The sequence below is a fragment of the Macaca fascicularis genome, chromosome 9 (genome assembly GCF_037993035.2).
Source record: "Macaca fascicularis isolate 582-1 chromosome 9, T2T-MFA8v1.1".
NCBI classification, from domain to species: Eukaryota; Metazoa; Chordata; class Mammalia; order Primates; family Cercopithecidae; genus Macaca; species Macaca fascicularis.
In genome coordinates, this window is record NC_088383.1 from 98471894 (window position 1) to 98486065 (window position 14172).

The 14172-nt window shown below is 39.7% G+C and overlaps 1 protein-coding gene across 19 annotated transcripts in view; it reads right to left on the reverse strand.

The window, feature by feature from the left end:
* Positions 1 to 14172, reverse strand: part of PANK1 (pantothenate kinase 1) — a 119572-nt gene that overhangs the window by 26055 nt on the left and 79345 nt on the right. For all 19 annotated transcript variants that reach the window (XR_012417924.1, XM_074002180.1, XM_065521129.1 and 16 more), the window contains one exon: positions 1561 to 1913. Coding sequence is in view for 18 of the 19 variants with exons in the window: in XM_074002178.1 (XP_073858279.1) it covers positions 1561 to 1913 (353 nt within the window). In the remaining variant the exon portion in view is untranslated. The remainder of the gene's footprint in view (positions 1 to 1560; positions 1914 to 14172) is intronic.

Genomic DNA, 14172 nt, shown 5'->3' on the forward strand with positions numbered 1-14172 from the left:
TTTAGTTTCTTATCTATATAGCACAAGAATGCTACACTTTCTCACCTCCAGAGGTTACCTTCAGTTCTGAAGTCTTACTCCCACCTCTTTGCAGATGACAAAATGAGGCCCAGAGGAGGGACAGGTCTTGCCCAGTCACCTAGCTGATGAAATCTAGAAACAGGACTGGAATTCAGGTTCCATTATGGACTGAAACTTAGTTCTCAAGCCCATGGATCTCAAACGTCTCAGTTTTAAAACTCTTTGATCATGAGCCTCTTTGGTGAGAAACGGATTCCATGGGTCATTTAAGTAAGTGGCAAGTCAAACTCTATGATGGGTAATAGGAGGGGACATAGAAGAAAAAAACAAAACCTGAAGATAATTAGTCTCACTTAGGATACTATTCTAGGACTCTGTTGTCTGCTCTTACAGAAACTTACTATAATCAATGAGGTAAATGGGGTTACTTTTGATGGCACAAGTAAAATTTGCATTTATAGCTTTATTAAATATCATGAATGTGCACTGATTCATTAATGACAGACTTTATAGCAAGACTGGATTACATTAGTTGGGCACAAAATGGCAGTAATTTGTACTACAGGCTTTGAGAATATGTGTTTTATGACTTACCTAACTATATGTTCGACTTTGTAGTAAGACTAATCCTAAAATCTCCCAACCCTTCCTTCTTCTATATTCAATCACTTTTGTTTATCTAGCTTCCTTCCCTTCCTTTCCAAGATATATCTACATCTATTGTTTCACTTTATTCTCACTTTATAAAGACTACACAGTATGGAGATTATTATATTGATGGTAGAAAATGAAGAAATTGGAATGCACAGATGTTAAAGGAATGCTAAAAAAAAGAGAAACATTGGACTGCATGTTACCTATCCACGTCTTCCATTTAGCTTCATTTGTTAAATCTAAATAAGCAACGTACAGTTTGGTATGTACTACCAGTCAGGATACAGCATTGTCTTATCCTTACTATATAAAATTATACTCCCTAAATGGTATTCATTAATGAAGGAATTCACTGATAAATAATATTACAGACTTCACTTCTGTTTGTGAGCAAAACTTCTGAATGGCATTCATATGCTGAAAAAAGGCACTTGAGAGCAAATGCGTAGATAGAAGTAATCATTTTTGATAGGAGTCATAGAAGCCTTCCCGTGGGTCTCTGTTTATATACGCATAAAATTGGCATCATGATTATATAGTAAAAGTCTGTGGATAATTCTAACTGAAATACTTCAGAAGGGATTTTAGCATCTTGCCTTTAGCATATTACCCAGTAATAATTGTAATAGAAATGATGATGATGATAACTATATTGAGCACTTACTAAGTGCCAGGTACATATTATCTCATTTAATCCTACATGTAACAACCCTGTGAGGTAGGAGCTGTTTTTATTCCTGTATAGGTGAGAAAACTGAGGCACAGAGAGGTGACATAAGCTTGTCCAGAGTCCCAAGGCTAGTAGTCTGGTTCTTAGGTGTGAGTGGCCATGATTATGGACATGTGAAAGGTTTTGCTGTTTTAACAAAGACAAACCCGACCTACCATTCTGAAGTCCTCTTCAAACTTGAAAGCTCCACCTCCTGTAGCACACAGGGTGGTGTGAAGGCTAGAGAAGTTTTTCTCGCTGCCCATCTGAATGAACCTGTGCATAGCACAGCTGGGAAAGCGGATGAAGTGCAGGTTCCCTTTGCGTCCACACATGGTCAGGTTTTTCAGTTCCAGGTGGACGTCCCGGATCCCAGTTTTCCCATAAGCAGTATTAGAAGTCAAATACTTCCGGATGCTCTTCAGGTTCTCTACTTCCTCTTGCTCCTCTTCGGCTGTAATATCCTTCGGTTCGAAGTAGACCAATTTAACCAGCGTTCCACCGATGTCCATGCCAAACCATGGGAATGCTAAAGGACAGAAAGAAAGAGCGCTGCTGAAAGCTATGCATGCAAAGAAGTGTTCAGTTTTTCAATATTAAATAAGGAAATGCAGTGGTGTCATATCTACATGTGCATTTAACATTCAATTTATTTGAATTCAACTATATGTGCCTAGAAGGAGTCACAGATAGAGAAAATTTTACAATTGAAAGAGTGCCCATGGCTCTGCTCACACGCCACTGCACTCCACTCAGAATTGAGTGAGATGAGAAATAGGATTCTGCAGTTTCCTAAGGCAGTCTCAATTCCTGTGTGCTTCCTAGGGTTCAAGTATCTCACCAAGCTGAGTGTTATTCTAATATTTAAATATAGATATATATATTTTTTGCATACATCCTGGATCCCAATTGCTAACTATTTTTTGTCAGAATCTTCACCAAAGAAACTGATCTGCTTCAATCCTAGAGGAAAAATTGACCATGCTGGGTGTACCAAGAGATGGTATGTTGGTCTCTAACCTAGGGCGCATTTCGATGATTCCATTTTTTTGCTTTATGAACTGACTTTAGAAGATGTGATTCCACTGTTTTAATCTATACAATATATAGAATGGGGAAAGAGAGAGGAAGTAGACTACGAGAGATGATGCGCAGACACGAAATTCTAAAAAGAACAACTCGCATTATATCTGATTTCTTTCTGCATCAAACAGAGACATACTGTCTATTCCAAATAGCCTGCTCAGAAATTCTCAACCTGGCTGTCTTTTAGAATCAGCTGAGAAGCTTTTAATATTCAATTTCTGGCCTCCTCTCGCACATACTCGTTTAATTCAGGCATGGTATCCAGACATGAATATCTTTTAAAAGTTCCCTAGTGGTTCCAATCTGCAGACTTGGAAACTAGTAAACCAGAGGAACCATGGCCAGGTCTGAAATACAAAGGCATGCCTCTAGGTGAAAGTATACTTAATGTGCTTGTGATGCTTATCTATGATAATATGAATCTCCATCATGATGATTTTTATTGTTATAAAAGTTCTTTATTGTTAAGAGCTGACATGAGCAGAGGTGAGCTACCTAAACAGTCTGACTTTATTTAGAGACAGCCTGGAAAGTTAATGCCATACTGTCAAATGCTCTGCAACGAACACAGAGCAAACCCAAATGGGAACCCAAAGGCTGGAGTCTTCCTTTTTATTTCCCTCACAGAATCCATTGGCAAAACCTGAAACTGTAATATTAAAGCTGAGTTTAAAGACTCAGGGTGCAAAAATAGCTTCCTTCCAAGTTTCTTTTATTTCAGCCCTAGAGAACATCCATATAAACCCTTGTCAAATTCTCTACACTGCCAGAAACATCAATGGGCCCTACAGAAGGTCTTTTTTCTAGGCACCCCTACTAATACTTAGTTTTCAATTCAGGAGGGCAGAGGGAGGACGGCCAGGCAGGAAACCATTTCTGTAAACAAAATCTTCTTTCCTCTGCCTCACTATTGTTATTTCGGTTATGATCCAAGATAGCTGCTTCTCGCCTGTTGAGCAGAAACTCTAGCATTATAGAAAAGTAAAATTCCAGGCCCTCAAAAGATTAAGAGCAACAAATTTCACTGAGAAGACCAAGTTAACAAATGTCTTGTTTTCTTTGCAGACGTTTGCAAAGCAAATTCCACAACCAGTGTAGGCTGGGAAACTCGCTTGTCCTAGCAGGAGATGAAAAAACTGGAAACTGGTCATCTCCATTTGTTGATTCAGCTCACAGATGAAGTCTGTTGGTTTATTCGCTAAAACTCACTGTCAGCATGGGCCCCAGTGCAGGAGCAGCATGTTGTAATAAGTAAAGCCCCAGACTGGGATTCGGAACATCTGCTTCCCTGAAGCAGCAAACAGTAAGTAGCTCACTGTAACTCCTTCCACCTCTTTGGATTTTAATTTCCTTATCTGTAAAAGGAATGGATTGCATTAAAATGATCTCGAATTTCTTCCCTGCTGTCAACTTTCTATGAATTCTTTAAGAAATACAAAAGAAATATTGCAAGTAACCCAAATCAAGAGTCTGACCACAGTTTTTTTGGGTGGAGTTTTAAACTCCCCGGAAATATACTATGGCATGTTAACAAATGCCTGGGCTATGCCACCAGTGCTGCAGTTGCAATCCCTTCTTATCAGAGCGGGGAAGCTGCCTACAATGGATAGGATGGGGGAAGGGTATTTTGGAACATTGCTGGGAAATATTTTGGAAATATTTTGACAACATCTATTACAATTGAAAGTACACATGCATTTTTAACTCAGCAAAGCCCTTTCCTGGGCCATAAAAAAAACACAAGTATTCCAGGATAGGCATAAGAATGTTCACTGCAGCATCTTTTATCATGCTCAAATCAAAAAACAAAAACAAAACCAAGGCAAATTGGAAATAAGATGAGTGTCCTTTAACAGGGAAACTGTTCAATAAAATATATGACTTCCAAACTGTAGAATATTAGGCAGCTATTAAAAAGAGAGTGAGGCCAGGTGCAGTGGCTCACACCTGTAATCCTAGCACTTTGGGAGGCTGAGGCAGGCAGATTGCTTGAGTTCAGGAGTTTGAGACCAGCCTGGGCAACATGACGAAACCCCATCTCTACCAAAATACAAAAATTAGCCAGGTGTGGTGGTGCACGCCTGTAGTTCCGGCTACTTGGGAGGCTGAGGTGGGAGGATCACATGATCCAGGGAGGCAGAGGTTGCAGCCAGCCAAGATTGCACCACTGCACTCCAGCGTGGGTGACAGAGTGAGACCCCCCCAATCCTCAAAAAAAGAATGAAATCTATTCCAGTAGGCTAGAAATATTTCCCGAATCTTCTGTTAATAAGAAAAGCAAGAGATGCCTATAAATGTAAATAACTTTTTAAGCCTATTTGGTTTAGGGAGAAGAAGGGAGGAAGGAAGTAAGAAGGAAGGAAGGGAGAAGAGAAGAAAGGTAGGAAGCATAATCTCTAATATGTTCATGATTATATGAGCCTGCGGAAAAGCATAGAAGGCCCCCAGTTGTTAATATGTATAGGAGTGGCAGAATGAGTAGGTTGTATAGCTGGTGGCTAGAGATCCAGGAAAAGGGATTCTACACTTAGAGCTTTCAGTACATGCAGATAAGAAAAAAAAAAAAAAGAAAGAATTATGCAGTAATGGAAAATAGGAGATACTTCAGCATAACAAGAACTGAACAAGCTGTGTAAACCCCAGAAAACAAACTAGTTCTGTACCAGAAATGCAGAACTGGCCCAGGTACAGCTGCTGTCAGACGTCTGGAAGGAAGAGCCCGCACATAACCTTTTACGTGGTTGGATGTTGGTAAATACAGGTAACTGAAAAGAGGTCTCACTTTTAAAAACACTGTAGGTGACGCCTGAACATTTTATGTTGTTCAGAACCCTGGTTCCTTCTTCCTGCTTCATCTCCAGCTCGTTCTGAAACCATTTCAAAGTTTTTCTTAGCAACTCAACAAAACAATTGGAAAAAGTATAGAGTTTTGAAATTTCAGCTAAATGTTATATCATTAGTTTGGATTAAGGTAAGAGAGATAAGAATTATCTTATCTCTGGGGTTTCATCATGTTGCCCAAGCTGGTCTTGAACTCCTGGACTCAAGTGATCTGCCCACCTCAGCTTCTTAAAGGAACTGTAGTATTGGTTTAAGTGGCAAAAGAAATTGGCTTTTCTTTACCTATGTTTATTTCTTACCTTCATGAAAAATCTAATGCTCTTCTAGTCACATTTATTGCTTTTTCAGGACACTGTCTTACATTAAATGTACAATTTTATTCATCTTCCTGATATCAAGATCTACCTAAACCTAGGCTTCCCAGGCACAAGCTGTGGATGGAGACAGGAAAGAAGGAGAAGGAAGAACATCCTAGTGCAGCTATGATCCATGACTCACGTTTTCTTTAATCCAGGATACTCAGATGCTTTGATCAATTCAGCTGAACAACTAATAAGAGCTTATTCTGTGTTTGCCAAGAGGAGTGATGTTGGTTTTAGATACAGGAAGTTTGTATTCACCTCTTACTCCTCCTTGAACCAGATGTCATTTTAAAATATTTCTAGAGTCTTCATCAACAACGTACAGCAGGAAACCAGGCTCAAACTTCACAGGAAGACTTTTGCAAACAAATAAACTGACCCACTCATTCAAAATGGTTTTCACTGTGGTGAGATACGTATAAGCCAGAAACTGATGTTCATAAAACCAAGTGCTACAGATAAAATGGCTGTACATCCATCTTTGATCAACATATTTTAAATAAAAAGAACTAATTCCTAGAGAAAATTCTGTACATGTGCATGAGGAGACATACGCAAAAATGTTCACTGCAGCAATTTGTAATAATAAAAAATGGTAACAATCTAGATGTTCATCAATATGTAAGTAAAATATGACATATTTATATGATGGAATACTACATCGTTATGAAAATCAATTATATTTATATACCTCAAAAGGCATTTTAGAGCTGTTTGCCTGTAGTCCCAGCTTCTCAAGCAGCTGAGGGAGGAGAATCTCTTGAACCCAGGAGTTCAAGGTTGTAGCATACTGACTATACCTGTGAATAGTCACTGCACTCTGGCCTAGGCAGCATAGCGAAAATCCATCTCTTAAAAAAAGAAAAAAAGAAAAAAAAAGGACAGGCGCAGTGGTTCATGCTTGTAATCCCAGCACTTTGGGAGGCCGAGGCGGGTGGATCTTGAAGTCGGGAGTTCGAGACCATCCTGGCCAACATAGTGAAATCCTATTTCTACTAAAATACAAAAATTGGCTAGGCGTGCTGGTGGGTGCCTGTAGTTCCAGCTACTTGGGAGGCTGAGGCAGAAGAATTGCTTGAACCCGGGAGGCGAAAGTTGCAGTGAGCCGAGGTCACTCTACTGCACTCCAACCTGGGTGACACAGCGAGACTCCATCTCAAAAAAGAAGTATCTTACTGGATAGGAACTCAAAAACAATGTTGAAGGAAAACTTTAGTGGTAGACAAAGGTGATAGATACATTGTTACTTCCAGGCCAGAGCATTTAATTACAGGCATGAGACCCTCCGGGGCTTTCCCTCTGCTATGGCAATGGGAAGCATTCCAGGTAGTGGCTGATCTGTCAGCCTAGGTCCTGAAGTGAGGCCACAGCTAACCCACAATGAACATAGAGCATAGGCACAAAAGAAACCTTTGTTCTTTTAAACGATTGAGATTTGGATGTTGTTTGTTACTGCAAAAGATATTGTTTGTCACTGCAAAAGAACCTGGCCTGTTCCAACTGATAAAGTGAAGTGCTGCTTTAACCACAACAAAATGTGGTAGTGGCTTAGCAACAGGGAGTGAAGAAATTGATTCTGGAGACTGGCACAGCATTTAGTAAAACGATCATGTATGATAACTTGGAAGGCAGATAATACACCTAAAGAATGAGCAGATCTAGTGAAAGACGTTGAAAGTCTAATGTTAGTAGCATGTATTGATTACTATTGACTGCATTTTAAAAGGTATAATGAAAAAAGAGAGAGATGAGCTCGTAATTGACTGGTTTATAGATGAAAGAAAAGGGAATAGAGTCCATTAAGTTGCACTTGTATGGCTGGAAAAAGCAGCCGCTTCTCTCTCCCAACAGATAGAATGGCTACCACACCCACTGTTAACACTCTGAAAGGGTTAAGATGTCTCCAATAAAGATATAGTTGACATTGTGGCTTCTTGGTTAATTCTTTCAATTAGAATAGCTTAAGGGAAAACATGCTAAACTTGTAGCTCTCTCAACAAAGCCATCATCAATAAATAAAGGCATGGAAACAAAAACACAAAGGAATAAGCAAATACAAATATGCTTAGAAGGAATTGAGGGCTTAACTCTTGGCATATGGAAATAAATTGGAATAAAATAGATGAGAAACCAATTTTCTTTTGAAAAACAATTGTACTGCCAAAGAAACTGCAATCTCACACCTAAAACAGCTGGGAAAACTGTTCAAGACCTAAAAAACCTCTGGAGCCCTCAACTCTCTAAAGTCAGGAAGCAGCCGAGAAGGCTGCTCAGTCTCTAACACAGGCATATTCTTCAGTGTTCACTTTAGATGCAATCAGAGTCTACCGGGAATAAAAGATACCTCTCAAGGGGTGGAGCCAAGGGCTGAAGACAACAATGGACTGGGAAGGCTCTTCCAGGGAGAAGAATCGGGACCCTAAAGGACCCTTCACCTACAAGGCAGGGGGCCCAGAGGGATTTCAGAATTGCTTCAGCATTTTAGAATGACTGAGCACCAGTGACTGCTGGGTATCTCCCATTCACCCCCTTTCTGAATGTGAGTATAGATTAATTTTCCAATCTTTGTTTCACCATTATATACTAATATACAATGTGGGGGGGGTGGTGAAGAGCAGATAACTTGCCACTTTAAATTCAGAAGTCTCTAGATCAAGAGGAATCACATCCAGAGTTGATGTAGAAATGACTTTATATCATCCCCTGAGTAAGAGCCTAAATTAGGCATCATCCAGATACTGTGCTGGGTGAGACTTTGGGTCAGTCTCCTTTGGGGAACAAATGAATGTATTTTGCCTGTAAGAGGGAGAGTGAGACAAATATCTGGTAACCAGAAGAGCAACCTGTGTCACTAGTACAGCTGGCCAAGTATTTCTGGTCTCTTCCTTCCAGGTCCATGGGGTCAGAATGCAACTCTTGGCCATTTTATACTTGAGCTGGGCAATGTTCCTAACCTAGCTGGTAAGTTGTGAATGGAAATGGTGTACATCACTTTCAGGCAAGAATACTTCTGGCTAGTGTGAGACCCTTCCAGATTCTTTCTGTTACCTTAACCAGCAAAATTTAAGACAATTGTTCTATCATCTGGGTCTCAAAATAAAGATGAGTCAGCCACCTCTCAATGAACTTGTGCTGCAAGAAATAAACTTTTGTTGTTTTAAGCCACAGAGATTTGAGGGTTATTTGTTACTGCAGAATAACCTTGCCTATACTGACTAATATACCCCTAAATCAAAATCTTTTGCTGTTTTTAAAGCTGGAAAAATTCCCTCTCTGGCAGAACTAGATATAAGAACTGTCATGATCACAGACAAACATGTGGTAGCTGAGTGATAGAAAGGTATATAGGTCCTGTTATATTTATTTCTGTCTAAAAATTTCTTAAAATACAAACCAAGATTGTCAATCTGGTAGTAGTTAAAACTGAAATAAATCTGCATTTCAAATATTGTGGCTAAAACATTTTAAAACTTTATTGGTAGTTGATGTTTTAAACAAAGCCTATTTCTTGAAGGCTTTTTGAGAATTCTAGAATAGTCTCTGGGGGTCATTTATGCTTCCTGCAGTAGCTATCAAGGGTATACAGTGAACTCCAAATAGCCTAAATGAGCAAAGACATGAGGTGAAAAAAAACCCGAAAAGATTTCCTATCAATCGAGAAAAAAATTTTAAAAAGCTAAGGGAGCATGGCATGAGAAAATCAACCTCCTCTTGGTTTCACAGTATAAACTAAATGTAAAATCTCAGTCTCTCTATAACCAGCTGCAGAGCTTTAAGAAGTGTTCCTGGTGAGGGACAAGTGTTCCTGGTGAGATTCCCTAATGCCAATGTCTTCCTGAATGTAAATCAGGCACCCAAGGGCTCAAGATGAGCTTCTGTGGGCATGGATCTGACTCAGCAGCCAGTTGCTGCCATGGAGAGTAACAATTCTCTCAAGGTTCTACCAAGTTGGAGTTATGTGTGATTACTGTGAATAGGGGGCAGCAGGACTGAAATTTCTTTTTCCAATATTTGTAAAGATTTGTTAAGCAAACCAACAGAGGGGAAAGATGTTTAAGGATCATGTGATCAACAGAAAAAAAGCTTTAAAGCACTTCTGTTGCAGGAAGTCAGGGACCCCAAACGGAGGGACCAGCTGAAGCCATGGCAGAAGACCATAAATTGTAAAGATTTCATGGACATTTATTAGTTCCCCAAATTAATACTTTTATAATTTCTTATGCCTGTCTTTACTGCAATCTCTGAATGTAAATTGTGAAGATTTCATGGACATTTATCACTTCCCCAATCAATACTCTTATAATTTCCTATGTGTCTTTACTTTAATCTCTTAATCCTGTCATCTTCGTAAGCTGAGGATGTATGTCACCTCAGGACCCTGTGATGATGGCATTAACTGCACAAATTGTTTGTAAAACATGTGTGTTTGAACAATATGACATCTGAGCATCCTAAAAAGGAACAGGATAACAGCGATTTTCAGGGAACAAGGGAAATAACCATAAGGTGTGACTGCCTGAGGGGCTGGGCAGAACAGAGTCATATTTCTCTTCCTGCAGAAAGCGAATAGGAGAAATATTGCTGAATTCTTTTCCCAGCAAGGAATAACCCTGGGAAAGGAATGCATTCCCGGGGGGTGGTCTCTAAAATGGCTACTCTGGGAGTGTCTGCCTTATGTGGTTGAAGATAAGAGATGAAATATGCCCTGGTCTCCTGCAGTGTCCTCAGGCTTGCTAGGATTAGGAAATTCCAGCCTGGCGAATTCTAGTCAGACCGGTTATCTGCTCTCGAATCCTGTTTCCTGTTAAGATGTTTATCAATGACAATGCGTGCCCAGCAGGACATGGAACCTCATCAGTAATTCTAATTTCGCCCTGGCCTTGTGATCTTGCTCTGCCTTTCTGCCCTTTTGATCTTTTATTGCCCTTTCAAGCGTGTGATCTTTGTGACTTGCTCCCTGTTTGTACCCCCTCCCTTTTTGAAATCCCTAATAAAAACTTGCTGGTTTTGCTGCTCAGGGGGCATCACAGAACCTGCCAATACGTGATGTCACCGCCAGAGGCCCAGCTGTAAAATTTCTTTCTTTGTACTCTTTCTCTTTATTTCTCAAACCAGCCAACACTTAGGGAAAATAGAAAAGAACCTATGTTGAAATATTGGGGTTGGTTCCCCCAATACACTCCAAAGATATTTTACACCAAATGAATATTAATTATGTTCAAGTTGCCTAAGGATGTCCACAAGTTTAAAAAAATTCCTTGTTAAGGCCGGGTGTGGAGGCTCACGCCTGTAATCCCAGCACTTTGGGAGGCCGAAATGGGCAGATTATCTGAGGTTGGGAGTTCGAGACCAACCTGACCAACGTTGAGAAACCCTGTCTCTACTAAAAATACAAAATTAGCCTGGTGTGGTGGCACATGCCTGTAATCCTAGCTACTCAGGAGGCTGAGGCAGGAGAATTGCTTGAACCCAGGAGGCAGAGGCTGCAGTGAGCCGAGATCATGCTACTGCACTCCAGCCTGGGCAATAGGAGTACAAACTCTGTCTCAAAATAAATAAATAAATAAATAAATAAATATCCTTGTTAAATCTAATTGTGTAATAAATTATGTCTTTAAAAATTTCCTATCTCTGAGGACTAACCTTCCTTTCACTACGTACAAATTTGGTTGACAGTATAACAAAATTATTTGATAATATATTCACAGAAACATTTAATGTTAAGAGGTGGAAGGAACCTTAGGTTGAGTCCAACATCCTGTTTACAAATAAGAAAACCGAGACTTAGAAAGATCAAGGAATTGTCCAAGGTTAGTCACAATAGGTATCTAAGCCCATTTTCAGTTTCATGAACCAATAAATCCCCATTTTGGTAAGTTGGTCTGAGGTTAGGTGTCTATTGCTTACAACCAAGAATATTCCAACAGTCAGAATTTGTGTGGGCAAGTTTCTTACTTGAGCCATTTACTAGTCTTTATTTTTACTTTTGGGGGGATGGAGTCTCACTCTGCTGCCCAAGCTGGAATGCAATGGCAAGATCTTGGCTCACTGCAACCTCAACCTCCTGTGTTCAAGCAATTCTCCTGTCTCAGCCTCCTGAGTAGCTGGGTGACCTGGTGTGTCACCACGCCTTGCTAATTTTTGTAGTTTTAGGAGAGATGGGATTCTGCCATGTTGGCCAGACTGGTCTTGAACTCCTGACCTCAAGTGATCCACCTGCCTTGGCCTCCCAAAGTGCTGGGATTACAGGCATGAGCCACTGCATCTGGCCCATTTACTAGTCTTTAAATGGAGGTCGACTAATCTATCACTAAAGTTCTGTCTAGTTCTCACATTCTATCATCCTAAATATACATATGCAAAGACCTCCAAAACCATACTTTTAATAGCATGAAACACAGTTGAAAACCTAATAACTATTTAAGGACCTTGAGGAAACTGTGAATATAAAATTTAATAAAAGTGTTTCTCTAATACTGTAAAGAAACCCATAATTATCGCACACAGAGCAATCTGTTGAACATTAAATACTCTATGAAAAGAAATTTGAGTCATGGGTTCTTTCAAATTAATGCGTACCAGATTTCCTTAGTTTGAATTTTAGTTACAAGGTAATTACCCAGTGTTGGCAAGGGTACAAGCTCATATACTACCACTGGGAATGTAAACTGGTGTAATCTTTCTATGGGTTTATTTGGAAATATATATTAAAAAGCTCCAGATTCCTATACCCTTTGGTATGTTGGTTCTATTTTACCCTAAAAGAAATTACGTGTGCATCCAAAAATTTAGCTTTAAAAAATACTGAAAATATTGAAGTTGTATTTATAATAAGAAAACTAATTTATTGTCCAACAACAGAGGGCTGATTAAACAAATAATTATTCATTAAAACAAAGGATAGCACACCACCATTAAAATCACTTTGTAGGACATCATTTAATGATGTGAGACAAATGTTCATTATCTATCATTAGGTGAAAAGGGCAGGGACTAAATGGTACATTTCATGCGGTTATAATTTTGTCTAAAAATTAAATGGCGATTTGGACACACACAAAAAAAGACTACAAACTCTAGACCAAAATATTAATAGCTAGATCATGGATTGGAGTGGTTTTTTTCTTCCTCTGGCTTTTCTGCCACTTTTCTTTCTTTCTTTTTTTTTTTTTTTGAGACAGAGTCTCGCTCTGTCGCCCAGGCTGGAGTGCAGTGGTGCAATCTCGGCTCACTGCAAGCTCCGCCTCCTGGGTTCACACCACTCTCCTGCCTCAGCCTCCTGAGTAGCTGGGACTACAGGCGCCCGCCACCATGCCTGGCTAATTTTTTTATTTTTTTAATTTTTAGTAGAGACGAGGTTTCACTGTGTTAACCAAGATGGTCTCGATCTCCTGACCTCATGATCCGCCCACCTCAGCCTCCCGATAACTTTGCTTCAGTGAACAGATAGCAGATCTGTGGTCCTGCCCATAGAAAATAGTATGTCTTCATTCCCTAACTCAACAATAGTTCCTTCTCTTCTCATGCAACAGCCTGCCCATATCAAACCAGTGATCAAAATCCACTGAACGCAAGCCATCGAGGATGGCAGCGGTAAGCCCAACTCCCAAGAGCAAAGTTGTTCAGCCTGTTAGAGGCTCGATACCACGAGGGTTCCCTCAGGGTGGGAAGAGGCTGATTCACCCACTGCACCACTGCCAGGGCAAAAACTGTATGTCAAACTTAGCAAAAACTGTATGTTAAACTTACACTGAAGAGGACACACACATGTTTGTGGGATGGAATCGCTGTGGGAAAGTGTACAGTCACAACCTCGTGTGACAATAATCTTTATTCAACTGGCACAGCCCCAGATTCCTATCAGCTTTCTCCTCTCACCCAGACACGGGCTGATCATATTCTAGTATTTGAGAAGGAAAAGGAGAACAGCAAGAATTCCTTCCAGAACTTTCGAGGCATGTGGAAATATTATCATTGGAGTCACACAGAGACTCAGGTCTGAATTTCATCACCGCTGCTGCTCAGGGTTAACCCATCTGTTAGGCTCAAGAGGCATAGTGGCTAGGACCTGCCATACTTTTAGGCACCCATGAAATAGTTTAATTTATTTTAAAATCAGAAGAAAATATATGAACTTTTAGGTTAAGGAAAATATAATTTACTATATAATATTAATACATTCATCTTTACGCCAACAATAATAAAATATAATTTTTATTTATTTTGTATGGAGGAAGGGGACCCATGAAGGCAAAAGTTCCTAGGCCCATAAAAGGCATCCTCTACATTTTGCTCCACACCCATCTTCAGGTTAAAACTGGCATGATACCATACCACCATCCACTTTGCACTTGCAATTTGAACCTGGCCTCTGTGACTTGTTTACAATCACATTTCCATAAAGCAACTTTAATTTTACTATTTAGTACAACTAAATTTTAAAGTCAAAGTTTTAGTTATATATATATTTTTTTAAATAACTGGCCACATTTAAGTTTC